This window comes from Python bivittatus, unplaced genomic scaffold (genome assembly GCF_059951505.1).
Source record: "Python bivittatus isolate LINGU-HERP-01145 unplaced genomic scaffold, Pbiv_v1 ctg000610_np1212, whole genome shotgun sequence".
In the NCBI taxonomy this organism is placed as follows: domain Eukaryota; kingdom Metazoa; phylum Chordata; class Lepidosauria; order Squamata; family Pythonidae; genus Python; species Python bivittatus.
Window position 1 is genome coordinate 365,756 of NW_028277088.1, and position 27,996 is coordinate 393,751.

The window sequence follows — 27,996 nt, forward strand, 5'->3', positions numbered from 1 at the left end:
GGGCGGACACCGCTGCCCCCGCCTTGCCAAGAAGCTGTGCAGAAGCGGCAGGAGGGGCTGACGCCCCGCGGCGGGCCAGCGCCGCGCCCCCGTGCCACGCAGCGCCGGGGCGTCCAGCCGGGCGAGGGCGGCCCCTGCCCGGCTGCGGCGGAGCGGCGAGCAGCCCCTGCCGAGCGCCGCCGGCTCTCCCGGCCCTCCCCGGCGCCGCCTCACGGGCCGCCTGGCTCGCAGCCCCCCCCCCGAGGCCCCCGGGAGGGAGCCGCCGCCCGGCCCCCGCGCTCGCCGGGCAGGGGCTCCGCGGCGCGGCCCCAGGCGGCGGGCGGGGCCCCGAAGAGCAGCCCCGCCACCCAGCCGCTGCCCCGCCGCCACGGCGCCCGCGAGGCGCACCGGTCCGGCAGGATGGAGACCCGCGCGCCGGCGTAGCGCAGCGCCCGGGCGCGCGCCGCCTCCAGCACCGCCGCCTTGTCCGCCGGGCGCGGCAGGCGGAAGAGCAGCGGGCGCGGCCTGCCGGGCGGCTGCCGGGCGCCCCCGCCGCACACCCGGCGGGCGCCCTCGACCTCCAGCGCCGGCGCCGCCGCGCCCCAGCCCAGCAGCGCCGGCAGCGCGCGCCGCAGGAAGGCCGCGGCGTCGCCGCCCTCCGCCCCCTCGGGCAGCCCCAGCAGGCGCAGGCGGTGGCGGCGCGAGCGCGTCTCCAGCGCGCGGCAGCGGCCCTCCAGGCGCCGCGCGTACCTGCTCAGCCCGCGGTTCTCCAGGCGCAGCGCGGCCAGCTCCAGCGCCCGGCCGCGCGCCTCCCGCTCCAGCCCCAGCACGTGGCCCCGCAGGCGGGAGAGGTCGCGGCAGAGCGCGCCCACGTCGGCGGCCAGGCGGCCCAGCTGCTTCGACAGGAGCGGCCCCGCGCCCCCCGGGGGGCCGCCTCCGCAGCTGCAGGGCGGCGGCGGCGGCGGCGGCGGCGAGGGCGCGCGCGGGCCGGGGCGCCTCTTCTTGCGGGGCGCGTCCTGCGCTGCGTCGTCCGGCGCGGGGGCGGCGCCCGGGGCCGGGCCCCCCTCGTCCCTCGCTGCGGAAGGCGAAGGGGAGAACGGGGTGAGCCCCTGCCGCACGGCAGACCTGCTTTGCAGAGCAGGACCCTGCTCGGTCTGAACATCTGGGTTCCTCCCACCTCTCCTTCAGACCGCTTTAAGCCCCCCTCCCTCCACCTCTCCCTTCTCCCAGCAGTCGCCCCCCATCAATGTCTCCCACTCAACTGGCAGCCATTCCCGCCGGTTTTTTGCCTGCTGCTCCCGTGAATGGGCAAAACGCTCCAGAGCAGCCGCCACAATCCGGGACCCTCCCCTACCGGTGGCTCCTGTCCCCCCTTCCCCAGCACGTGGCCATGGGCCTCAGCCTGGCCAGGGGCTCAAAGGGGAGGCCGGCTGCCCACCCCGCTTCCCCGCTTGCATTCAGTCTCTCGCCTCACCCGCTGCGGGCGCTCTCTTGGTTCCCGTCCTGAGCGAGGCAGAGTTGCTCCTCCCTGGAGGGTCCCGCTTGTGCGCAGAGGACCTTGTGCTCAGTGGGCATGCATGGCCATTCCGCTGGGGGCACGTTTCCACGCCACAGACTGCAGGGCTTGAGGGCACAGCTCCTATTTAGACACAGAGAGACCCAGTCTGGTTAACTTGACAGGGTTGTTTGTCCCTAAATACTTCCCTGGGTTGATCAAAGCCAAATACGATTAAGCTCTTGATGACCTGAATTACCCTACAGCAATGTTTCTCAACCTTGACAACTTTAAGATGCGTGGACTTCAACTCCCAGAATGGGAGTTGAAGTCCACACATTTTAAAGTTGCCAAGGTTGAGAAACTGCCCTACAGGGTGCAAGAAGCAGAGGCTGCACCTCCGCCTTCAGAAGAAAGCCCTGTGGCCTGGGTTCCTGCCACATATGGGGCCTTTGCATTCATACCTTGGTTCAAGCATGGTGGCTTTCAACAGGTAACTTTTTCTATAGCCTGCACGTTGGTTAGTGGATTAGGCAAAGCAAGAAAGAGAAGTTACTCAAGAAGTAACTTGTTCGGATCATATCCTAAAAGCCTATAGTCATGTGGAAGATTGTCAGAGGTTTCACAAAGCTACAACCCCAAGTTTGGGGAGCAGAAGTAAACAGCCCCATCACCCTTGGTGAGCCTTTGAACAAATTCAAAGAGCAGAACTGAAAGAGCATCGCTGTCTGGGACTCCAGCTGAACCTGGCCCTAAAGCCAGGTCTCATCACTGCAAACCCCCTTTAAGAGGGGAGATTTATTCTCCTGTCCTCCGCCAGAAGCAATGCCACGCCCATCGCTGGTTGAGTTGAACGGCTATAATACATTTGAATGAATGAATGAATGAATGAATGAATGAATGAATGAATGAATGAATGACCTGCTGCTAAGATGCCTGCTTGTGACTCGACAGGCGCAGGAGCCAGAACACGGAGGGCGCCTGCTGGGAACACGATCTTGATCCCCCTTCTACCAGTGTTCCCAAGCCCGGCACCCATCCCAAGATGTGCTGGATTACCAATCCCCTCATCTCCATCCAACAGCTGCACCCCGGCAAGAGGATCGTCTCTGACATCCAGAGTCTTCTTCTCTGGGAAGACTCCTGGCAGCCGCTGCCGCGCTTCCTTAGGGGCCAAAAACGAACCTCGGGGGAGCCGTCTTCCCCATCAGCTAGGCCGGGAGGCACACCAGTCCCAGGGCTCTCCCAAGCCAGCCTCCAGCTCACCGTCTGATTCAAGGGCTTGGCAGTTGCCCAGCGCAGGGTGCAGAAACGAGGGCCGGCGAGACTCACCTTCCCAGGACTTCTTTTTGGAATCAGCCGCTTCCTCCTCCGGCTGCGGCTGCCCGTGCCTCAACTCTCTGGGCCTCTTCCTGGCCGGAGGGCTGCAGGGGCTGGTGCTCCCGTAAGTGATCTCCTTGAGGCACCTGAGCAGGCCCTGGAGGGGGCTGCTCTCTGTCCCCCCCTCTGGGCAAAGAGAGAGACCAACCTGCAGTTGGCTGATGCAGAAAGACCGGCTGCGAGCTGTGCTCCTGCCTGGCGACAGACTCCAATTAATGCCCCCTCTCTCCTCACCAAGCCGTTCCCAGAAAACTTCGCCCACTGTGCCGTACACTGGCACCCTCTCCCACCAAAAGGGGAGCAGGCTTTGCACTCGGGGCCACTGCAGGTACAGCTGGCAAGTCTCCCTGCACAATGTCCTACCTGCTCTAGTCTCTGCCCTGCTTGCCCTCCGTTCCCTCCGAATCCTTCTTTTGAATCCACAGGCTCTCCCTGAAGGCCTTCTGCCTGTCTAAGGCTTTAGTCCTGTCCAGACCTCCTTTGGCAGGCCTGGCCTGATTAGTCATGATGCCACGTTTTGGAAGGGAGGATGTTTATCTGGGCTTGCCATGGTCTTGGTCTGGCAGCCGCCACCTCCAGATTCCCTTGGTTCTAGCTTGGAAATTGCATCCAAGAAGATGGGAGGGTGATGGCTCTGGACAAGGCTGGGAAGTGCTTCCGTGCTGGTCCCGAAGGAAGGACTTCTGCATTTGCGATTCCTCACCCAGCCAGACCGCCTGCTCCCAGTAGAATCTGCATGCAGTGGGGCTGTGGGGGGGCTGGGGATACCCACCCCCGTGAGACAAAGAACAACAAGGCCCCTAAGAAGGCAGCCTGCTCAGTGTGCCCTCCAGGGTAAGATGCCCCCCCCTTGGGAAGGGGGTGCAAACAGTCCATCCTCACGGGGCTTTGGGAACAGGGGCCCCTCCGTAAAGTCAGTAGTGGAGAAGCCACGGCTTTTGTTATATGCCCTGCTCTGGTTCTAACACTGGAGGCTGCCTGGACTCCACTGAGTAGGGAGCAAGCAAATCGGTGTCAGAGATCAACGATAAAAAGGGGGCCGACTGGGCTGGCCAGGGCGGCCCTCTTCAGCTGAGGCTGCCCACCTTTAGGGCCAGGCTGCGGCTGGACCTGTGCTTCCGCCAGACTCCAGTCTGTGCCACCTTCGGGCGTCCTATCAGGGGACTCGGGGGCTGGCATGCTGGAACACGTTGGGGTCTGGACCAGTGCTAGGTCTCTTGGGCCTTTCTGCAGCTCGTGGGTAAAGATCTTGTCTGCAAGAGCTGCAACGGAAGGAAGGAACTCCAGTGAAGCACACAGGACGAGCTGCTGCCGTGCTTGGCACCACAAGTCTCAGAGATGATTCCTCACTTCGCCTGCACTTTGGCTGCCATGCAGAATGCACCTTCTTGGTTACACCCTCAGGGCCGCTGAGGTTTTCCAAAGGAATCTGCACTCCAGCAACCCGCCCACCCCAGTACAGGTTCTGACCCAAAACCCTGGTTTATGTCCCCTAAGAGATCAACTCAGTGTCATAAGAAGTCACCTCCATCTTACATACGTGCAGAAGGTGCCCCATCATCCCTTGGTTCGGATGCCCCGGATGTCGCATCCTGCTGAGCTCTGGAGCAAAGAGGAGGGTCCCTGGAGGAAAGCATCTGTTTGACCACCGTGTCCTTCGCATCATTCTCCAGGTTGCCAAGCAGGGAGGCAGAGGGTGCCTTATCACCCACATCAACAAACTTGGACTCTTGTGTGGAGGGCAACCTCTCTTCCTCTTCTGGAGGATGGTGAACGGATGGATGCTTCCTCTTGGACTCCATCGTCACCTTCTCTCCCACAAGGGCATCCATCTCGGATCCTTGGAACATGTCTAGAAAGTACAGAAACTGTATAACTGGACGTGTCAAAGATGGAAGATCTCATCTCTCATGCTCGCCGTCCTCTGACGTATCACCCCTTCCCTTTCCCTGTGACCTTGAGAGAAGGTCTTGGCCTCAAGAGACTCATTTTGGAACAGTCTTCTCCCCAAAAGGAACCTCCCACTTTCACTCCTCTAAACACCAGTGCCTCTCCAGGCCCAATATCAGGCCCATCTGGCAGCTGGTGCCAACCTTGGCTGCAGTCCCACCACGCTGTACTTCCTGGGCTTTGCTGGTCCCTTTCAGTTTCACTGCAGCTGGAGGAGGAGGAAGAGGAGGAGGAGGAGGAGGATGACGATGCTGACGACACACTTGGTGTGTTGAGATAACTTGGCCTTTGCGTGGGGATTTCCTTCAGGCAGTTCATCAGCCTGTGGAGGGGAGAATTTTCGGCAGCTGCTTCCATGGATGTGGAAGCAGAGATGCTCGGGGCACACTGTTGCAGAAGGCTCTCTGCAGAGAAAGAGAAAAGCAGGCCTCCGTCAGTTCTGAAAATGAGGCCGAAGCTGGGTCACTGGATGGTATCAAACCGGGCCAAGCTGTCCTCTCCAAAAAGTTGGTCCGCCCTGGCACACAAAGAACTCTTACTTTTCCGACTGCATTGCTGTAAACTGCCTCCTTCATCTTCTAGCCACCTTCTTTTCTTTCTAATTTGTCTCTCTTGTTTATTAATGAAAAATTCATTGGCCAGAATTTCCTTTGGGTTTCCCAGTTCCCTGCCACTGCAGACAAGAGAGTCTTAGTCTAATGCGCCACGAGGGCTGCAGGAGGCTGCTTGAGAGCATCCACTGAGGAGATCAGATTTCCATCTTCCCGCCTATGTACCCAGCGTCGATTCTCCTGAGAAGGCCAGGAGAAATCACGGAGGGCCGGATGCCCGGGCAGAACATTATGCCCAGCTCTCGTCAACCTCCCAGACCAAGACTCCTCCCAGCCTTTCCTCTTACCTCCTGGCCAGGGTCTCGGTGATTCGGCCTCTGTTCCCTGCTGTTTCTGAGCACAGACGCTGCGCCCTGCAGGGCTGGCGTCTGGAAGGAAGTCTCTGCTGCGGGCAATCTCTTTCAGGCAATTCTCCAGGCCCTGAAGGGGTGGGATCCCCAGGGGACTTGCTCCTGTTTGCAGAAAGTAAGTTGCTGCTATCGTTTGAAACACACCGTTCGCAAACCCACAGCGTCCCCTTTTATTTGGGAATAAATTATGCAATTTGTTTATGTGGCCCCTTGCGTTCTGTCCATTCTCTCCTTTTTAAGCAAAAGCTAGGAAAAAAGATCAAAGGAGGTCAGGCAAGACCCCCCAAAAATGGAAGGGCAAGTAAGATGGTCCTCCTCTCTCCGTTGATATGGCCATGAAAGGTCCTAGAATCTTCTGCCAATGGCTTTGCGTGAGTCTGTCGGGCAGAGCGCCCACTGCACTCATCCCCCCTCCCCCAGGATGCTCCAGCAGGCGCTGCCAGCCTCCTCTCGAGTGAACATACTTCCATGGGTCAAAAAGGGCAGGACTTGAGCAGACAGCTATGGCTGCCACCCTGACTGTTTTGTTCCCCCACAGATACCCCCGAGTTGAAGAATCCAGATGGCCGCACTGCCCGATGCAGGGATTCAGTGCCACAGCAACAGGGCTCAGCCCTAAATAGGTAGCTGGTTAGACTTGGAGGGCAGCTGAGCTGCACAGAATCCTTCCCTTCCCGCCAGCCCACGGGGGTCAGCCTACAGGACCATCTCCAGCACCGTTTTCCCCATGGCCAGAGCTCTCCACTGGGGAGGGCGGGGCACAGAGCTGCCTCTCACCTTCCTCCTTTCTGGCCCATTGCACCGGCTCTGGTGTCCACTGGCGGAGTCGGTCTGGGGAGCTGCTGAGGGAGGAGCTGACGGCTGGCGACCATCGCTGGTTCTGAATGTCCTTCAAGCACTTCTCCAGGCCTTGCAGGGGGGTGCTATTTTGACCGAGTCCTATGGAGTTGGGGGAGGCCAATACAAGTCCTTATGTAAGTTGGCAACTGGGACCCCATCAGACCTGAGCCTCTAAGCCTCTCACCTTCCTCTCTCCTGGCCCATTGTGTTGGCTCTGGCGTCCACCTTTGGAGCCCGTCGGGGGAGCTGCTGGTGGCTGGCGAAGAGGCCTGGCTGTGCAAACTCAATGGGCGCTCCTTCAAGCCCCTCCTGAGACTCTGCAAAGGACTGTGGGCCTGGCCAAGCTCTGCAGAAAATAGGCAGGTGAAGATGCCAAGCTGCCTTGGCCAACCATGTCTGGCATTGGGGCCTTCCTTTTTCCCTCTACCGGCAGCGAAAACCCACTGTTCTGGATGCTCCCTCCTGCTGCATCAGGGTTTACCAGGCACCTTGGCAACTTTTGAGTTGGCAGCCAACCTACCATGGAGGGCTACCTGGCTGTCTGCAGGAGGGGAAGGACTGCTGCCTGCTGGAGATCGCAACCAGAAGCCTCAGCTGAAGGGAGCTGTTCCGCCAAGAGACGCCCACCCAGAGGTCAGGGCCCACCCCACTGCCCCAGGCCCCAGTGGGATCGTACCATCTTCCTTCCTCCTCCATTTGCTGTGCTCTGGAGTCCACCAGGGAAGCCTGTCTGGGGAGCTGCTGATAGAAGAGCTGACGGCGGGGGAACAGGGCTGCATCTGTGCGCTCGGAAGACGCTGCTTCAGGTCCCCCTCCTGGCCTTGCAAAGGGATGCCAAGACCTGTGGGTCACAGAGCACAGAGGCTGAGCATCGTTGCGGAGCCAAGAGGCACAGCGGTTTCGTTGCGGGGCTAGGGCTGGGGAGAGGGGGGCTCGAGTCCACTCTCGAGAACGGAACTTCCCTGGGTGACTTTTGGGCAACCAGCCCAGCCTACCTCACAGGCTGAAAAAGGCTGAAGGGGCAATCGCTCCTGGAAAAAAGGTAGGCTAGATATCTAGCAGACCACCCAGACAAACTCTACGGGCAGGCCTTTTCTTCAGAACAAAGTTCCCCTTCAAAGATGTGAAGCAACCGTGACACCATTTTCTCGTGGGCCGGCCTCCAAACCCAAAGGATTAATTTTTGGACATTTGTGTAGGTCTAACAGAGCATCTGGGGGAGGCAACGGGGAACAGAGGTGCCACTGCGTCATGCCACCCTTGTGCAAATGCCGCAACCTGAGTCCTCTGCACAAGGGTGCCATGGCACACACCACATCACTGTGGCTTCTGCCAGACACCTACGAGAGCATTCTAGACCATCGCCCAAGTAAATCGAGCATCAGCCCCCAAGACAAGAGAGAGAACTGAAAAACACGGATCTTGTGCTTACTGGCAGCAAGTGTTCCTACGCAGCCAGCCCCCCAAGATGGAAGACCAACCTGGAAGTGGGACCCAAGAGCCAGCTTGAACAAGCAAACCAAGGTTGATCCCCCATCCTTGAAAATACTAACTCTAACTCTGTGGGGGGAGAAGGACTGTTACAATTGGGATCAAGATACAGATGAATAACCTTAAATTCTGCCTCCTGATCCAAATGGGGTTTTCGTTCCTGCAACTTCTTTTAAGAAGGCATCGGGAGATTCATTCTCAGGAGGTGCCCTTGTGAAACCATTGTAGACCCCACCAATTCATGAAACACTGACCACCCAAACCGAGTTTGCATAAACAGTCTAAGAGATGGGTTGACAAGTTTGCACTTGAGCACAGCAAACACAGCCCAGGTTTGGCCCCCAGAGTTTGGAGAGCTGTTCCGGGTCTTGGAGAACATGACTCTTCCCAGGCAAGGGACCCGACGCCCACAACGGCTTTGCTCGGTCCCTGCATGGTTTTATTTCACAAACCCTCCAAGTCCAACAGGCCATTGAAGGAACTGGAGCTTGAAGCCTCGTATTGTTTATGGAGCAAGCAGCGCCTCCTGACCTTCTTGCACCATCGTGGTCTCCAACTTCTGCCATCCCGGGTCTCTCCCACGGGTGCCGTTGGTATATCCAAGGGGCAGGAGAGGCTGCTGAGCTGGCTTTTCCCCGAGGCCAGCTTCTGGTCCTTGTGGAAGAAAAGCACCGGGAGGTGGGCCTGCCAAGAAACAAGGAGAGGAAGCAGAGGCAGACAATGTGTTCGGGTGCTGTCCTCCATTAGAAGGAACCTAGCAATGCCAGCATGATTGCTTAAAACTCTAGTTTAAGATGCTGCTCCCAAAGGCATTTGAAGGACCAGCCCCACTGAATCTGGGCTCAGCTTGGACGCTTGGCAGCTTGAGTGCTCTCTGCTGCAGAGCCAAGGGTTAGAGCCACCTGGTTTCCATCAGATCTCCCAGGCCTCCTTGAGAAGTCATTTCAGTTCCTTGTGCGTGTGAAGCTCAGACAGACAGGCAAGCAGCTGTTTTTATATGCTCTGATGTAGAAATGTGCCAGTGACTGGACTTTGTGAAGGTTTGCTGGCCCACCACCTTAGATAAGCAACGTACTAGGAACACGACCAGGCTTGTCCTGAGCAAAGTGCCTTGGGGCACCACAGAGCACGCTCTGGCACTTGAGGACTTGTGTGCAAGTACAAAAAGGCAGAATCCGCATCATGATGCGGTGATGCACGCTTTGCCATGAGCCCTGCTGCCCCCGCAGACATCAACGGATGCTACTAGCCTTGGAGATTTAAAAATGCATATTATGCCTCTCGAAAGCCTCAGGAGACATCCCTGAAGCTGAGAGTGTTCTTCAAACCCCTAAATGGCGTCTCTGGCATCTTAAGCTAATAATTTAAACCAAAAAAAGTTCTTTTTGAACCCAGAGCCGTTGCTCCTGGTGCTGGACAGATTAAATATATCAGATCCTTGCGTCCCAAGGATCCTGGATTTTCCCTTTAGACGCTGGAGATGAGGGAGGTCAAGGCAGAACAAGATCATAGGCCACAAGGATGCCATGCGCACTGTGACATCATTCGTATGATGTCATGGCATGCATTACATCACTTGGGTAACAATGTTGTATGTTTGATGTCATCTGACATGAAGAAAGGCCAGGCGGAAGGCCACGTGCCTCCTGGCCATGATCCATGGAGGAGCCGAGCACGACTCCAACCACAGCTGGTGGAAGAAGCCCCCAAGAACTACTCAGTTTCTTCCTCTAGATACGTAGGTTAGGCAACAACTCCCATCATGCCCAATTAGTATGTCCTGCTGGATGGGGATGACGGCAGTTCTAACGCAACATCTGGAGAGCTCCAGTCTGGGGAAGAGTGAGACACATGGCTGGTGCTGGACTTTGGAGCTCTGAGCAAGAATGGGCCTCGGTATACGTTCCACCTAGTCCGTTCGAGTGTGAGCCAGCGTAACTATCTCCTCCCCAGCCCCAGGCCTACCGATCCTTCCTCTTCTTCCCCCTTTTCGCCTCTCCTTCTCCCCCGCTGCTCCTCTCTTGCCCGCCAAGACTTTGGAAGGAAGCGGTCTGGGGACGGGGATGTCCTTCAAGCAGTTCAGCAACCCGTGGAGAGGGCTGGTAGCTGGGCTCCAGTCTGCGTAGGAAGAAGAAAAGGGCAGCTCAACAAGGAGGGCTCAGGGCTCGCTGAAGGCCTCTTTTGGGGGCAGGAGCAGAACCCAGGATGAGGCACGTGGCGTCAGTGGGGCTTCCATCAGACAGCCACGGCTGGGACCCGGCCTGGAGGGAAGAGAACTGGGAAGCAGAGGGAGATTCTCCTACTGTCCCTCACTATGGGGCCCCAGGCGAACCCAGACATGGCCCCCAGGCTGGGCAGAGGCAGGAGAAATCTGGACCAGCTCCTGCTCTCTCTTCTCCCCTCTCTCCAGCATCTGCCTGGGTTTGGCTTCCCTTCTCGAGTTCCTATGACTGAAACTCCCATCACGGTCTGCTTCCTCTCACACCTGCCACTGTGTGTGCCTCCATCCATCTTGGTTTGACCCCCGATATTCCCTCTCCCCGTGTTTCAGCTCAGGTTTCCCATCCCACCCCGGCTTTGCTGTCTTGCATGCGGGGGCGGTCAACTTGGCTTTTTTTTCACTCCCCCAGCCCACTCGGCACATGCATTTGTGCCCCGTCCTTCTCCACATCTCCACCTCTGTTGTTCCTCGTGTACCAACACGCGCGCACACGATGCGTCACTCAAGCAGAGAATGCAAGACTCTGGGATGGAGACGGCGGCCTCCCCACCCCGGACGTGCCCCCAGACCCTGCCCTCCGCGGTCTCTGCCTCACCGGCCGAATACGGGACCCAGAGCCCCAGCTTGGACCCGGATTCTCTGGCCCCGAGAGACAAGCCACTCCTCGGAAGGCCAAAGTGGGGGCAGCCCTTCTCTTCCACGACGTCCTTCCGGCCTTGCAGGGGGGGCTCTTCCTCGGCCGCCGCCTCGGATTTAACTGGGGAAGTAAAAAGAAGGGGTCTCCGCTCCAGGGGCTGGCAGGCGGCGGAGGGGGCTGCTCTCTTCCCCGACACCCCCCCCGGCTGCCCGCCCCACTCGCCAGCCCTCCTCCCCGGCTCAGATCAAGGCCCGGAAGCGGAGCAGGTGGCAAAGCCAGAAGGAGAAGGGGGACGGGGAAGCCGCGGTCCCAGGGCCCCAGAACCGCAGCTGTGTGCGGACAAAACACGACCGGCTTCCCCCACCTGTCTTGGCTGACAGCCCTTCCATACGCCCAACGGAAGGGGGAGATGGGCGGCATACAAATTTAATAAATACACAAACTAGCATGGCTGGGAGAGATGGGCTTTGTATTCCAAGACATGTGAAGATGCTCAGTGAAGGAAGGCTGATCTTGACTGCTGTCACTGGACCCAGAAAACTTCCCAGTCCTGCCTGAAACACCCAGCGGTTTCCAGCAGCCAAGACATTTTGCATGTGGTGTCTGTCTTTGAATAGTGCCCTGCCCTGCCCTGCCCTGCCCTGCCCTGCCCTGCCCTGCCCTGCCCTGCCCTGCCCTTCCCCAGCTGCAAATCCTCCTCCGGACCTCTCCCCGTGCCTCAAGGGGGCATGAAACCCAGCAACAAAATCAGCCATGCCTGGAAGAGGAAGCTTACCGCGAACAGCCGGGGTGCCGGGTCCGTCCGGGGCCCCCTCCCCGCTTCCGCCTGCATGGACAACGGCAAAACCGGTGGCTCTCTCCGGGTCCTGACCTGGGGGGCTGCTGGCCACCTGCTCCGTCTTGACTGCAGACCACCGGAAACACCAGCCTTAGCCGAGGCAGGCCAAGGGAGACGTCCCAAGCAGCAGCCTCAAGAGCAGGGAGACCCCAAGGCTGAACTCCCACTTAGCCTGCTTATTGGATTATTCCGTTCACGGGATCGGAGGGCTGAAAGCGATCTCAGAGGTCGCCTAGTCCAACCCCTGCTCAGGGCTAGATCCTCTAGAGCAGTGTTTCTCCACCTTGGCCACTTGAAGACGTGGGGACTTCAACTCCCAGAATTCCCCAGCCAGCATGGCTGGCTGGGGAATTCTGGGAGTTGAAGTCCCCACGTCTTCAAGCGGCCAAGGTGGAGAAACACTGCTCTACAGCTATTTTGACAGATGCCCTCCAGCCTCCGCTGGAAGACCGCTGGTGGCCGAGAACCCATCATTTCATGGGGCAGCCTGTCCCACCAGATGGCAGCTCATTTAGTAGAGCCATCAACTAATGAACGAGCCCGGCTCCGCCCCACCGCCCCTAAGCCACAACAGAGCTAACCCAGGTTAACCCGAATGAAGTCCAGCCTCTTGTGCAAATGCAGTCCTGAGCCGCGTCCAGCAAAGCACATTGCGAGTTGCTGCCCTAAATTATACCACCACCACCCCAACCTTAAGGGAAGGGCCAGGCCTAAACCCGCTTTCTCTTCGCGGCACTAAACGTTCTGGGTCAGCCCGCGAGCCCGAAGCGCTGCCACCCGCTGGGAAGAAACCACGCAGTGGCAACCTTTGCACCACGGTGCTTTATACGTTGTGAAGAGAAACCCGAGAATTATTCTACGTAGATGGGAAAAAATAACACCTCTTATGTTAAGGAATGGATTCAAGATATGGGTTCCTTGTCAACTTTCGAGATGTCTTCACGTTCTCAAAATGAGAAGATGGAGCGTTTTCTTTCTCTAGGTTCTCCTATGGATCTCATTTTTTCTTTTCTCCTTTTTCCCCCCCTTACAAGCACATTTGAACCCCTGTAAGGCAGCGTTTCTTAAACTTTTTTCTAAGGAGCACCCGGAAAGAGAGAGAGGAAAAAAAAAAAAAGAGTTTTTTGCGTGGATTCTACTTATCGATATTTACTGTATTAAAAATGAAAAATTGATAGATTTGCTGCCACTACTGCTTCTCACAATTGCTTGAAGGGGCTTTAAGATTATATTACTTTTCAACATAGGCTGGCAAATAATTTTGATTTCGCGGACCTGGGAGGGTCTTGGGGGACCCCCGCGGGTCCTAAGATCACACCTAAAGAAACAATGCAGTTTTTCTTAGTGTATTATCATTGATTAATTATCCTTGTTTACTCTCTTATGGTTCACTAATAAGATTTTCAAAAACATTACAAAATTATGCCCGCCATGTCCTTTGGCCGCCCTGCCAACCTCAGACACCCAGGCACCTTGACTAAGCTAGCACAAGCTTGGACAGTTGGTGGCTCAACGTGTTATGAGAACCAGGCCACTACCGCATTAAGCCACCCGCTGTGGATTTCACTGGCCACTGTTCGTTTTGCTAAACCAGGGCTGGGGTTTGGCACGTCATTTAAGCCCAGTGCAAGGGTAGGCAAGGGGTGCTGTTCCACTTCATCGACATTGTTCTGGCTTTTCCAGAGAGAAGGACGGAAAGGAAAAACCCCTTCCCTACAGAAGCCCCCAGGCAGCGAGGGAACAGCACCCAGCAAGACGGGGTCTGCGGTCGGCAGCCGTGGGACCGCTCGCCGGCTGCGGGTCGGGGAGGCCGAGCCGTAGCGTACCTGCAGGAAAGCGGGCGCCCTCCTTCCGGCCTGGGGAATTCGCTCTCCTGCTCGCTTCAGCCGGGGAGGGGGAAGTGTGCCCCCAAGATGCAGCAGGAGGGCCGGATCCTTCTCTCGGGGGGCAGACCCCCGGCTCTTCTGTGGAAGCTTCCGTCTTAACTGCAGGAAGGACAACAGGGAGAAATTAAAATCTAGGCATTCAGAGGTAAAAGCTGATTGGGAAACCCGTTGCCTTAATTCCAACAGGGACGACATGGAAAAGTTGAAAATAATTTGTTCTGGCCGGCACGGGATCACGGTCTCCGTTGTTTAAAAAACACACTCATACGCTTTTATAAAACGCGCCGGTACCTCAGCAACTCTGTAAAACTGGCTTAAGCCTTATGCATGGAACAGGCATCTTGCTGATCCCGTGGGGAAAAAAGCTAACTTTTGAAAATAGATCATACCAGACTCTTGTCTCAGGAGCTCTCTCCCTCTCTGTAATGGCTTAGTTTTCTACGTACAGGTCGTCCTCGTTTAGTGACCCCAATTGGGACTGGCAACTCTGTCATTAAGCAAAGCAGTCACTAAGTGAAACCACAACTGTGCTTACGATCTGACTTCAGCTTCCCTTTGCTTTACAGATCTGCAAAGGTCGTAAATGTGAGGACTGGTCGCAAAGTTATGTTTTCACTACTGCTGTAACTGCAAACAGTCACTAAGCAAGGCAGTTGTGAAACAAGGGTTACCTGTATATAAGGAAAACATAAGTGAATTTAGTTTGCATACCCAGAAACTAAAGTCGGACCAGCTCCCATAGAGCCAAACAGGGCTTTCACTGCACAATACAGCAGGGAACCCGTTATAACAAAATGCACGGACCATTGGCCACAAGGGTTTGTAACTCAAAGGTGTCTGCTGAGGGCCCATTTACTTTCGAGTAACCTTCCCCATGCTGCCTCTCCTCCAAATGTGTGGATTTCCACTCCCAGGATTCCCTGTGATGGCCATGTGGGCAGGGGAGGTCTGGGAACAGGAGGCCTTTGGGTTGGTGAAGGCTGGTTGGCAGAAAGAGCCGGTTGGCTCAAGACGCTGTCAAGGTCTGGGCAGGCTCTCCCGAGCGCATCCGGTTCCCCTGCCATCCAGCCAGCGTTCCTCGGATCAGCGATTCTGCCACATCTTTCCTAAGGAGCCACAGGAAATGCCAGTTCCAAGTAGGAGACACCACCCAGAACCCAGGGTAGGAAGGAGGCGCCAGAGGAGAATCCACGTTCGGGGAAAAGAAGTGGAAGGTGCCCGGGGGGTCAAACCAGATCCAGACTCACCTTGGACGGGCAGTGAGCTGCTCCTGCCTTCCCTTTGCCGGCCCCCGGGGACCTGCTGCCGGCTCCCTGTGGAAGGCTTGCGGGGTGCTGGGTGGGCAGGGCAGGGCTGCAGGATAATCAGCTCCTTCAGGCACTTCAGCAACCCCTGGAGTGGTTTCTCGTCTGCCGTGGCTTCTACGGGAGAGGAAGAGCGTGGCAGAGCTCAGCTTACAGGCGAACCAAGTTAGCCTCGCTCCTCTGAAAGAGAAGGTCAAACCCCTGCCAGGACCCCAAGGCCAGATCCACAAGCCTCGTCGCTGCCCCCTCCAGCTGTGGCCCCTTTCGGCCTCCCTGCCCTGGCCAGAGTATTGCAAATGCCCAGGAGCAGAGATGCATCGCACATCGGAAAGCAAATCGACATGCTCTGGGGGATGCAGCATAATGCCATCTGTTGAAAGAAGAGTGATTCTCTGGTGCAGAATTCGCCCCAACAACTTGTAGGCAACGACTGAGGCAGGGGGGCAACATCTGTTTTGCAGCCAGAGGTCCTGAGTCTGCTCTTCAGCATCTCGACTTGGAAACGGATCAAAGAGCAGGCAATGGAAAAACCCCTTTTTACTGGGGGCTGTTCTCAGTTGAGGAGGCTAAATGGGACGGTTTTTCTGGAACGGGGCTGCAGCCCGGGTGAGAGGTTGTTCCCGGCCAGCCTACGGGGCTGCAAATCAGAGATGAGCTTAATTCCTTCGTCCCCGTCCGTGTTTACAAATTACAAACCTGGCACCAACTTCGGTGAAGCCTTGCAAGCGCTGCTTGGAGCTTCTCGCTCAGCCGCTGCCTCGGGCACCGTCTTCCCCTCCTCAGATCCGCTGCCAGGCCAAGAGATGCTCCGCGAAGCGCCAGGGGAAACAGGCCCGTCTGCCCCTCCTTCCCTCCAGGAACCAGCCCGGTCCAGACAGCCAAGACCTGCAGGAGGCAGATCTTCACCCAAAGGGGTCAAAGAGGCACCCCAAGTCAGCAGGCGGAGGGTGTGCAGGTGACCTTAAAGACCGACTACTGAAACTTGCAGGACATTACCCCAGGGCTATCTGCAGGGGGATCAAAGAAGTCAAAATGGCATCCGGTCCCCTTTTGACGTGTCCCTGACACCCTTAAAGCAGGGGCCGGGCTAGGGCGGCATGGTCGCGGACGCCACCTTGACTTCTGACCACCACCGCCCCTTGCAGAGGCTCCTGATTATAACATAAAGAGGATGAGGGCCCGACCTCCTTATTAGTGGCACCCATTTCTACGCCCACCCCCACCCCGAACACCCCATTTCAGCTTTTCTGTTTACAGGCCAGCTTGGCTTGAACCAAGAACTCTGCAAACTCCCTTTCTCACTCAGCCAAGATTCCACTCCAAGCCGCCTTTTCCTTGGCACCAGAATATGTGAACGCAGCCGGGTGGTCTTAAAGACTACGCAACCCACAATGCCAGGGGAGTGTGAACAAAACAGCCACGCACAAGACCGTCTGCACTTCTTCGGTCCAGCAAACAACAGAGAAGGAAACGAAAGGGATGGGAGGGGGAGGCAGATGTCCGAGTCATATTCTCCGAAAAAGCATCTCTATCCACCATAACCGGGAGGCAAGCTCAGTCACGCCCCGGAAAAGGAGATTGTTATGGAAAGATTTCTTTCCTGCTAGAAAACTCTTGTAAAAAACAAAACTCAGAGTGAGCTAAAAGACCACCTCTCATAAGCTATTCCAAGGTTACATGCTTCTTTCTACAAGCAGGGACGGCTGCTTGAAACGGATCGAGATGAAGACCAAGGAGGTCTTTCAGCTCTGCAAAACATCTGTATTCTCTCATGCATTCGGGTTAGAGAGGGGCCTTTACGTGCCAGCCGTCCCAGAGGGCAAATCCCTTAAAATTCCAGGATCGCAGAGCCAGTGCCCAGGTGGATCGGGGGTGATGGGACTCAATCCATGCAGTGTGATTTTTTTACGTTGTGCCTTTTATACTGATTTGAGACAAATGATCCTCCAGTCTTTATTAAAAAATCTTCCCAGTTCTACCAAAGAATTTTATGTACATTCTGTGGTAGCTGAAGAGAAATCCTGAAGTCACCTACTCCGTGGCAAAATTTTGCTACCCCAGAGAAGGCCACCAGCCTGGGACGGAATGATCATGCCCAGTGATCAACCTTGCCTGCTTGAAGATGGGTGGATTTCAACTCCCAGAATTCCCCAGCCAGCATGGCTGGCTGGGGAATTCTGGGAGTTGAAGTCCACCCATCTTCAAGCGGGCAAGGATGACAGTGATAACCGTGTTTGCACTGAAAATGATTTTGTTATGCATTACTGTACGTGTTGTATGTTTTATTTGTATAGTTTTCATGCATAAGCTGCCCAGAGTCATTAGGGAGTTGGGTGGCCTCAAAATTTGATTAAATAAATAACGAATAAATAAGTTTCCAGGCAGTGGCCATCGTCCACAAGGCAGGCCTTGAGATTACATTTCTGCAGCTGCTCTGTACCTTCCAGGGAACGCTCTCCAGCTCCTGTCGGGGCTTGATCCCGGTCCCGATCTGTGGCTGAGAGAGGAACAGCCCCGTCCTGCTGGTCTCTGCCTCCTGTCCGGCCTTTAGAGGCCAGCGTCCTCTCTGTGGTTTCGCCGGCCGTCCCTGCAAGGGGATTGAACTGACCGTAGCTGAGAAGGCCGGCTGGCCCCCTTTGGCAGCGGAAGGGCCGGGCGAAGGGGACGGGGCTCCCGGAAGACCCAGCCGCAAACTCACCGTCGGCGTCTGTGGGGCAGAGCTGCAGCCTTGGGTCAGTCTGCGGGCTGCCCTTCAACTCTGTTGAGACACGAGGCCGCTGCGGGAAAACTCCATCTTCGCCCTCAAGCTGCCCTTTGGCCAGGTTCTCCTCAGCAGCCGGCTCTGCGTGGGTCGCCACGTCTGCACCGGCAAGAAGGGAGGCAAAACTAGCAAGGGATGACCACACGTGGGCCCGTTTCAAGGCAAGCGTGAAAATGCAAGCCTTTGATTTGCACAGGACGCCTCGCCAAGCAGAATGAATTTCTCAGGGTGAAGAGGCCTGTGCAATCCAGAGCCTGCTTCTGTACAGGAAGAAGTTGCTGTTTGCCACTTCCGAAAGCAGCCCACCCAAATGGGGCATCTCATGCCCATGCCAGCTGAGGACCAACCTGCTCCCTTAAGTCCCTGAGCGGCGCAGGGGGCCAGCGTGCCTCGCCTGCTGGGCTCCGGCCATTCTCCCTCGGTGCTGCTGGTCGGGGTGCCAGGCCGGCTGGAGAGGCTCAGGGAGACCAAGTCTGCCAAGGCTCCTTGCCGGCTAAAGCAGGGGGGGCTCTTCATCTGCACCGCAGGACCAGCTGGAAAGACAGAGCAGAAGCTCACAGATGCCCACAGCCGCCCTTTAAATCTGCACGGCATTTCCACCATTCGGAGAAGTTCAGGGAGAGGGTTCCTGAATTGGGGCAGGGTATGTGTGCGTGCGTGGGGGGGGGCTAACAACTCCTTCTGACCTGGGAGCAAAGTACAAGCAAGAAGCTTTAAGGGCTGAAACTGATCCCCCCCCCCCGCTGCTTTTGATGATTAACAGTTCAATCCTGTGCTTCTCAGCTCAGGAGGAAGATCAATGTATGTGACCACAGCCTCATTTTTTCTTTTCACACGGAAGATGCATTTTGGAAACAGTGGATCAAACCCAGGTCCAAGTCCCCCTCGGCCACGGAACCTCACGGAGTGACTTTGTGCCACTCCCCCTTGGTCCCCTTTATTTATTTGTTTGGATTTTAAAGTTTTTGTCTGTTCTTCATCAGTAAAACAATCCGAAGTGGAAGTACTTCATTGAAAAGCAAATGAATAATTTGCAAAAGTGGCAGCCACAAAGCGGACCCTGCCCCTGTGGGAAAACGCTGGAAGAAAAAGAAATGGCAAAACATTAGAAACAATTAAAACCAAAGGGGTCATTCTGTGAAACCACAGAGTTCAAATCTGGTGAACAGATAAATTTTAACCTAACACTGGAGGCTTATTTAACGCAACGTGAAACGGCGATCTTTCCCGGCTCCCAGTCTGGGATACCCCAGGCAACCTTCCCAAATTGCACGTTGCCACAGCAGGCTGAGAAACGCAGCTACTTTGCTTGCACTTCGCTCTTCCCTTGCGCAAGGATGCGGGTGAGGGGGACCGATCCTGCTGCGCTTGCAAAAGAGCAGCGAGGCGGACTCTTCCCAGAGTGAGGGTGGCTGGGCGTTGGATGGCAGAGACATTTCAGCCCAACGCCTCTGGGTCCACATCTGGCTGGTGCTGGAAGGCGGTCCCATTTCTGCTCTGGCAACCAAATCAAGGACGCCGGCCAAGGGGGGTGGCATCTCCTGGCATGAGATAACAGCATCCTCCAGACTCCTCTGGCATCAGCAGCTTGGTGCAGGATTTGGGAAGCGCGTCTGGCTTAGAGATGCTGCTCAGCTCCTTTTTCCCCGCATGATGAATCCGATTCCTTTCACTCGGCTTTGCTCCCTGCCTCTTGCTCATTTCTCTCCTGAAAATTCCACCTCCGTCAAACGCTTCGTGGCTGATCCTCAGCCTGACAGCTGTCAAGAACCTCCCCGGGTGCGCGCACAATTTTCATTGGACTGGAAAGAGATCAGCTCAGAACCTCTGCCTGGCTCCGGGACCCCCGAATGCATCCCGGCCGCTCAGCTGTAGTCCCCCGGGAATGGCCAAATCGTAGGTCTTCCAAGAGGGAACCTGCCCGGCCAGGATGGGACCTTTGGCGGGGGCGGGGAACGGAGCCTGCCCAAAGGTTCAGCCCGGCAGCCAAGGCACTCACCGTGCCCGCTGCCTTCACTACCCCCAGCAGGCGTGATTCGGTCCAGGCTTGCGTTGGCGTGCCCACAGAGGAACTCTGGGATTTCCTTCACCAGCTTCATGAGGGCACAAAGATGGTGGCTGCTTTGGTCCCTCCCTGTGGGGGAAAGAGCGACTTAAGAGGAAGGTCAGAACAGTCGGGGAAAAGGATTCTGCCCAAAACGCGGTCACAGGGCTGGCCAGCTCTCACAGAGAAAGTGGCCTCACCCTTAATCCTTGGGTCTCCAGCCCTGGGCCCTCCAGAGGTGCTGCAACTGCAACTCCCAGAATCCCCACCCAGAACGGCCCAAGGCTTAGAACCATGGGCACTCCAGCCCCCACCCATCCTGGCTTGGGAAGGCTGGCAGGGAGAAACATCACCCTGGCTCCCTCCCACTCCTACCCTCCCCACTGCTGGCTGCGGTCAGGTGCTCCTCTGCCGGGTCCTGTTCCAGCTTCCAGAGTCGTTCCACGTCTTCTGAAAAAGGGGGCTCTTCACCTGCAGCGGGGAGAGGGAGACCACCGGCAGCCTAAGGACGCACTGGTGTGGCACATTTAATCAATGCTCTTGTAGAGAGGAAGGAAGGCGACCTCGGCAGAGGTAGGCCAGATCCGTTGCCCAAGTGACAAGGGAAAAAGCATGGCTTAAGTGCAAAAGAAGGTACTGTATACGTGACTCATACAGACACCTCCCTCTTTCACAGGAGTATAAAAGTGGGGGGGGGAAGCACAGTCAGACTTGCAAGATTCTGTTACTGAAGCCAATATTAATAAAGGTAGTTTGAGCCTTCTTGTAGAGTTGCTTTCTCGGTTTGGTCTCCACAGTGGGGCTAACCGTTATCTCCCACCCCATTAAAAAGGGCAAGAGCAGAGGGCCAAGACCAAGGAAACAATTCAACCCTCCCCCCCCCAACACTCCTGGCCCAGCAGGGTAAGGAAATCAGCATCACGTGGCCGGAATCTATAGGCAACCACCTCTCCTTGCCCTGGACCCTTGTTCAGAAAGTCCATAAGATGGCCAAAGGAGGACCTTGCTGGGTGAGGAATGGCTGGGCAGCCCTCCCCCCAGTTTAACCTACTTTTAGCGAGAAGATGTACTTCAGCAGCGCTCAAAGAGTCAAGCGCATCACACACACCCCCATGGGATCCTGTCTGCAGCCTCTCTGTTTCACTAGTCTGTCCCATTGCAGAAAGGGGCTCCTTACAATGGGCTTTGTCCCTTCCTGCAGCAAAAGGCAGCCTTCTTCCCCAGGCGGGGCTGGGGCTCTCAGCGGTCCCTTCTGGCTGGCAGATCAAGGAGGAAAAGTCCAGGGTGGGGACAGAATGACCTGTTCAGAAATCAGACACGAGAGGGAAGAACTTGCAGAAAGGACCACAACCAGCGGAGGGAAGGCTCCCGAGTTCAGTGGGGCAGCCAGCGGCCTGAAATGCCCAGGAAGGGTTCGGGTCTGGCGTCGGGGGCCTGAACTCCCACCAACTCAAAACACAGGCCCAAAACAAGCAGGGTCAAGAAACACCCCGTCCTTCACTCTCCAAGAAAGAGAGGCTGCAACTTCAGGCAGAGAGAGAGAGGGGTGGGAGAAGGAAGGCCTTGTCCTCTGCTCGGACTTCTCCTCCTCCTCCTCCTGTGTTTTCTTTCTTGAGAAGATTCACCACGGCACTTCTCTAGGGGCCACAGCGCAGAGCAGGGCCCGGTCCCCAACCACCCCTCCTAACTCCTGGGAGAGCCTCCGGCCACTGGCACGGCCAAGGCTGAGCAAAACAAATCAGCATCCCTGAGCCACCCCAGGCCGCTTCTTCCACGGGACCCCTATCACAGATGAGGGAGAAGGGAGAAGCAGAGCCCAGAGGCAGGGTCCCCAGGGGCCTCACCCAGCGAAAGCAGCAAAGAGCGCATCTCCAGCATCACTTCCTGATGCAGGTCCCTCTGGCTGCCTTCGAGCAGGGACCACTCCTCCGCTGAGAAGCCGACGGCCACATCCTCAAACGTCACCTCGTCTGGAGCGCCGGCGGTGGGAAGGGCCCCCTTCGGTGCCTGTGCCCAAAGCAAGAGACAGGCGTGAGCCAGGCCGGGCCATCGCCCGGGATCGCCATCGAGGAAGCCCGGAAGTGAGGCGCTTCCCAACTGAGCGGTTCTGGGCAAGTTTTCCCGGGCCTGACTCCAGGCTTCGGTTTCTTGTTTATTGATTTAAATTTGTACTCCACCCAATGCCCGGCGACTCTGGGCAGTTCACAAATAAAACAGCAGCAAGACAGGAGAACCATAAGACAGGAATGAAAGATGGAAAACAAGGAGACCCGCCCCACCCTCGCCAAAGGCCGGGGCGAAGAGCCAGCTCTTCGGGGCTCTTCGAAACGACAGCAGAGTGGGGCATCTCGATCTCAGGGGGCACCTCGTTCCAAAGGGCAGGCGCTGCTACAGAGAAGGCGTGCTTCTGGGATCCTGATAGATGGCACGGTTGAATTAAAGGAACCTGGAGCGCGCCAACCCTGCTGGATCAAATCAGCCAGGCAGATGCTATGGGACATGGGTGGTCCCTCAAGAAACCAGCCCCATGTCATGTAGGGCTTCACAGACAGTGACCAGCACCTTGAATCACACCTGGAAGCAAACTGGCAACCAGTGCAGCTTGCAGAGGGGTTACAGGGGCATACTGACGCATAGCAAGCCATGCCCCTCACTGCCCACGCCGCTGCATTCTGGACCAGTTAAACCTTCCGGGTAGTCTTAAAGGGCAGCCCCATGTAGAGCGCATTGCAGTAGTCAAGCCATGAGGGGACCAGGGCATGAGTGACTGTCTGGAGGGCCTTCCAATCTAGGAAAGTGGACTTGAAATGTTGAAGTCCGATTTGATGCTTTCTTTCCTTTCCAATAAACTCCTAGTTTATGACTTCTCGAAATGCCCATTCAAATCCACAAACCCAAACTACCACATGCAAAGGAGGGAACATCTCCCCACCCACCCGTCATTCAGTTCCTTTTTAATCAAAATGAAAGGGAAAACAGGATTTCTTCAAAATACCACATCTGGATAAAAGAATTTGAGGACGCAGAGCTGGGAGAAAGCTAATCTGTACGGTAGCTTCTCGATAGGAGTTTTTAAAAGCTAAAGGAAACCTAAGTATGCCACAGAACATTATAAACCTTGTTTTTTCTCAACCACAATTGTTTTCACATTCTATTTTGAGAGGAGTTTAAATTGATCCAGCTTTTGAAACCAGGAGTCTGAGGGGGAAGAGGAGCAAGCAGAACATGAAACCAATTTTTTGCAAGCCCCTTTATATTTAAACAAGATTCTCGGGCAACTCTAAACACTGTGGGAGGAGAGCCAGGTCAGTCTATGGTAGCCCAAAATTAGGAGTTGTTTGGAACAGGGGTCATCCAATGAAGCTGATGAGAAGAGATTTAGGACAGACCAAAGAAGCACTTCTCCACGCAGGGCACAGCTGGCCCGTGGGATTCACGGCCACAAGACTTGGGGACAGCCCTGAACACTTGGCAGATAGGTCTGTCAAGGCCTGTCAGTCTTGGAAGACCCCTGGATGCCTGCTGCGTTGGGGTAGATGTCTCCAAAACCAGGAGGACAAAAATGATGGGAGCCGTTAGGTCAGCATCCCCTGCCTCTTGGCACCAGACAGGCCCCTGATTGGCCACCATGGAAAATGAAATGCTGGACTGAGAGGACCTTGGCCTTCTCGTGTTCTGCGGTTCTCCACCATCCTCCTTGTAAACCATACTAAGATCAGCCATGGACTTTGCCAGCCACAAAGCACGGGCAGCTTGTCCTCAGAGGTAGAGACCCTTGCAAGCTAAGGGAATCTGGACGTCGGCTCGCCCAAACTCCATCCAGCAGCACCATCTGGACTTTGAAAACGGGGGGGGGGGCAGGAAGGTGAGATCAGTCCTCTGGCTCTTTGAAACAAGGAAAGGTGACAAAACCAGCAAGCAAAGGTCAAGTGCAGATTGTGAGCAATCTCAGCAGAAACTGAAGCAACTTTTTTCCCAGTTCCCCAGATCATGGTGACAAAGATGGAGGGCAAGGCTCGAAATCAATCCCCCAGCCATCGTATAAATTCCACTGACTTAAAAAAAATGACCCCGAAACAATGAACATGATTTTTCTATGCTCTCTCTGCCATCCTAAGATTTTTAACTTGACGACCTCATAAAAACTGCTACGGCCAGTCTCTGAGTATTGATCCATGATAGAAAGTTAAGGTAAAAACGTTCTGCAGAATAGAGGCTTTGGAGACTTAATAATAATAATAATTAAAACAAAAAACAAAAACTAGTGTGCACCAAGGAGGAACAACCATTCAGGGAAAAACAAGGCTAAGGAAAGTGGGGAGGAGGGGGAGGCGGCTGCTCTTCATGATGCTGGGCAGAGACAAACGTTTCAGCTGCAGGCAGGCTTGCCGTGGGAATCAGGAGGAGCCCCAATGTCTCTCCTGGGGGGTCAAGGGATCACAGTTCACAAAGAGCCCATCTAACTGGCACGCAGTCCTTGCCCTGAATTTCCTTGGAAGTGCTTTTCTTTCATCTGGCAGAGAAGTGATTCACGCTGTGGGGAGGGGAGGGGAGGGGAGGGGAGGATGCGCGGGGGCTGAACTCACACCTTCTCCTCCCCACTCTTGCTTGATTTTGGCTTAGGTGCTGTATGAACCCAAGCACTCTGGGTTGCCAGCCATCATTTATGGCTTAGGGTGACATCCGAGCCCAGTGTGTTGGGACGGGCTCAACCGATCGTGGCTTGGCAAGATGCGTAGACGGAGTCACACGGCTGCCTTTAGCACGATCAGGTATGCTGCAAAAAGTGTGTTTGGCATGAAAACGGATCCTCCAGGGCTGGGAGAGCCCATCTCCCGGAGCTCGGCCTCCCTTGGCCTTTCTTGTTGGGGTTGGGCTGTCTTCCTCCGGCCTCGGGGTTGGGAGCAGGTCGGGCGTTTCTGGTGTCCTCTGCTTCAAGGGGCTTCGTTGCCTTTCACTGTGGAATCTTGGGGTGGTCCATAAATGAATGCGATACCGACAGTCAATGAGTATGAAGCGAACGGCATCACGGGATCAGAGAAGGAAAAGCAGGGAAAGCCTCCTTCCCGTCTCAGCAGCCAAAGAGTTCTGAAGCCCCTTGAAGAGCCGTCAGAGGAAACCCGGCTGGCACCGGACCCAACTGCACTGGGGCACCAAGCAGGCGTTCTGCACCCAGAATCTTCCAGATTACTTGACCTGGCTACTTATGCACCAAGTTCCCAGGAACACCCCTTCGGACGAGCTCAACACTTGTTTTCTGCCTGCCGACCTCTGATTCCTCATTCTTTCTTTGGGACCGTGGTCAGCTAAGTGGAGGGCACAGGATGGCATCATCTTTGGAAGAGCCAATTGTTTCCAGAGCTTAGCCGCCGCCGCCTCCTCCTCCTCTTCCTCCTCCTCCTCCTCCTCCTTCTCCTCCTCGCACAAATTAGCAGCCTCATAGTACCGTAACAATTTTAAGAACTGCACTGCCAAGAGATCTGGACTGCACAAGGTTGCGGAAGGCTTAGCGGACCTGTCACAGAAAAAAGGGAAGAGACTTGATCTCACTCCAAATTCTGAGGCCAAGGAGGCAGGAAAGAGAAATTTCCCCCTGGAGGGGAGAGTTGAAAAAAGTTTTCCATTCAAGTGGAGATACTTCCACTCAAATTACTGCCTCTCCAAGGTAGGTCACTACAAATCAGTGGGGTTTTCCCTCCCCCTTGCAGCCGTAAACCCCTCACTTTTCAGGACTGAAGACAAGGCAGCTGAAATCGTGCTAATTAATAGCAGGCCTTAATGATGCAAAAGAGGAAAGGGAACAGGACACGCATTGGGTAGTATTGCAGGCAGCCACCCCAGTTGGATGCCAAGGTCCCGACACGGAATCCCTGTTGCTGGAGCGCATCCCACCCAAGGCATCAAACAAAATGATGGGGAAAAACTAAAAAGTATATAATCCCAACTCCTGGTCACACTGCCTAAAGCGCTCCATCTAAGTCTAACTTCCGTTTCCTTCCACAATGATTCTGTTAGTTAAAATTTTGTCACCTCAGTTGTCCATCTGAGAACCGGCCACAGCAAACGCCTTACTGTTGCCCCGGATTCATAATGCGGTGCGTCGGTTCCTGACACATTGAAAGGGTGGATGCTGAAGCCCCACAGAGGCGACCGCGGTGAGGGGGTCGACGCGTCTATCCCAGCCCAGAGGAACGCAGCAGACCCTCGGTCGGAAGCCCCAGGAGGGGGTCACGGGGTTGGGAGGAAGACTGCGGGGCGGCCGTTCGGTTCCGGCAAACCTTAACACGACCAAGTGACCCGTCGCATGTCGAACCCGGTCCGGAAGCGAGGAGGCTCGGCGGGAACGAGAGGCGTGCAAATGCCCTTCAGGGACACCACGTTAGGTAATCAGCCCGATGAAAAGCCGCGCAAAGCACTCCCTCGCCCAGGCGCGTGCACACGACACCTGCCCCCGGAGCGACCGGACAACTTCCTGGAATGACCACAAACACCGCGCGAGCCAGGCCAGAGGCCGCGATCCGGCGGGTTTTTCCCGGAGTCGCAACGCAGCAAGTGCGGCTTCCGAGGAAGTCCAGCTCGGAGAATGACCTCCCTCTCCTGGGGCGCGGACTGGACCTCGCCGGACCGCTTTTGCCCTGCGGAGTCCGGCGCGCTTAAGGGGCTGAGCTCGGCCCGGAGAAACGCGAGGCCGGCTGGCCCGCCGACCTCCACCCCGGGACGTGGCTTCCTGGAAAGCCCGGTCTGCCGCGGGCTTTCCTGGTGGCCTCCCGTCCAAGCACGCCCAGCCCCGGCTGGCCGGGCGCTCCCCCGCCCGCGCTGCCTCTGCCCGGGCGCCCGGCCGAGGCGGGGCGGCAGGACCCGGGAAAGGCCCGCCGAGCCCAGGTCGCCCCCGCCGGGCTCTCGGACGGGCCCCGGCGCCGGGGACCGCGCCCTGCCCGGGGAGCCGCCGCCACGCCCGGGGAGGGCGCCCGAGGAGCGCCGAGCGCCCCGAAGGTCCGGGCGCCGCGCCCTCCTCGCCCCGCCGCGCCCTCCGCGCCGCCCCGGAGCCGCCCGAGCCGCAGCGCAGCCCTCCCGCCAGCGCGGCCCCGGGGCGAGCAGCCCTACCCGGCGCGCAGCCTCCGGCGCTGCCGCCCGGCCGCCGCCCGCCTCCGCCGGCGATGCCCGCCCGGGCCCCGGGCCCATCCTGCCCGGCGCCCGCGGGGCTGCGCGCTACGCCGGCTGGGGCGCCGCGGGTTCCGCCGGCTGGAGAGCTTCGCGGAGGTGCTCCGCCCGCGCCGCCGCACGCCTGCCCGGGAGCCGCAGTTCCTCGGCGCGGCTGCTCCGCGGCGCTCCCGGCGCGGGGACTACGACTCCCAGCGGCCTCCGCCGAGGTGGCCCCGCCCCCGCCCCCCGCCCAGCTGGCCGGCTGCCTGGCCGGCCGGCGCGCCCCTGTGCCCGGGCTCCGGACAGGGGCGGCGGCGGCGCGTGGCTCCGGGCCAGGCTGCGGCGCGCAGCGAGGCGGCGGAGGGGCTGCTTCTCCTGCGGCCGGTGCGCCTCGCTCGAGCCGGGCGGGGGGCGCCGATCCGGGGGCCGCTCGCGCTCGGCGCCGCGCCTGGCCTCGTCCCCTGGCTCTGCGCCCGCCTTTCGTGCGGGGCGCAGGGAGCCCCCCGGCCCGCTCCCCGATTTTGTTCTCCCGACAGCCGCCCCGTGCGGTCCGGAGACGCCGCCTCGTCTGCGGTGGAGGATGCGCCCGCACCCGGGCCCCCGCCGCAACGGCGCCGGCCCGTCCTCCGCCCCTGCAGCGCCCCCCCCCCCCGTCCCGATGGAGATCGGAAGGTCGCAGGGCGGCCGGGCAGCTTTCGCGGCTCACCGACTGGATTCCTGGGCAGAAGCGTTCGCGAGCGGGAGTGGGCAGCCGGGAAGGTGCCCGGGCGCCCTGCGACTTCTGGCCCCTTCGACCAACGCGGCTCGCCTCCGACGGACCGCGCTCAGAAGACCGGGGGGCGCGATCTCTGCTCCGGATCCCTCCCGGGGCTGCGCTCTCCCCAGAGCTCTCGGTCCGGGCTCTCGGTCCTTGCCGGAAAGGTGCTGCGCGGGCGAGCATTTCCCCGCCCCCCCCCCGCAAATGTTTTTTGGGGCAGCGTCCGAATTTCCCCGAGTTTGCAAAGCTGTGAGCCAGCCTCCTGCTACAACAGAAGGGGGCTTCTACGCAAAGCCGGGGACCCTTAGT

At 57.3% G+C, this 27,996-nt stretch overlaps 2 protein-coding genes across 2 annotated transcripts; one reads left to right on the forward strand and one right to left on the reverse strand.

Annotated features, from left to right (window-relative positions):
- Positions 1-198: 198 nt before the first annotated feature.
- Positions 199-27,870, reverse strand: LOC103049514 (uncharacterized). Its single transcript, XM_088150509.1, has 25 exons — positions 27,637-27,870; positions 21,632-21,794; positions 20,839-21,087; positions 20,163-20,258; positions 19,743-19,877; positions 18,091-18,276; positions 17,681-17,842; positions 17,423-17,569; positions 15,679-15,882; positions 14,926-15,099; positions 13,619-13,777; positions 11,730-11,858; positions 10,913-11,074; positions 10,062-10,214; positions 8,628-8,780; positions 7,282-7,446; positions 6,790-6,951; positions 6,543-6,704; positions 5,703-5,867; positions 4,948-5,208; positions 4,395-4,706; positions 3,940-4,116; positions 2,807-2,980; positions 1,454-1,618; positions 199-1,054 (listed from the first exon to the last, which is right to left on the reverse strand). Exons 1-25 carry the CDS (start codon positions 27,868-27,870, stop codon positions 210-212), a joined length of 5,094 nt encoding a protein of 1,697 aa, XP_088006635.1. The 3' UTR covers positions 199-209.
- Positions 26,092-27,577, forward strand: LOC148214543 (uncharacterized; the record flags this gene model as incomplete). The annotated part of the gene is made up of 2 exons (XM_088150083.1): positions 26,092-26,170; positions 26,454-27,577. Coding segments are annotated over exons 1-2 (1,203 nt in total), but the record flags the coding sequence as incomplete, so codon positions are not given.
- Positions 27,871-27,996: the final 126 nt, after the last annotated feature.

What these genes read in the sequence shown, in the direction of transcription:
- LOC103049514 (XM_088150509.1), bottom strand. Translation starts at nt 27,870, where the DNA reads ATGCTCGCCCGCGCAGCACCTTTCCGGCAAGGACCGAGAGCCCGGACC. An exon ending in TCTGCCCAGGAATCCAGTCG is followed by an intron (nt 21,795 to 27,636) that starts GTGAGCCGCGAA and finishes CTTTGGGCACAG; the next exon opens with GCACCGAAGGGGGCCCTTCC. An exon ending in ATGGGCCAGGAGAGAGGAAG is followed by an intron (nt 6,705 to 6,789) that starts GTGAGAGGCTTA and finishes CCAACTCCATAG; the next exon opens with GACTCGGTCAAAATAGCACC.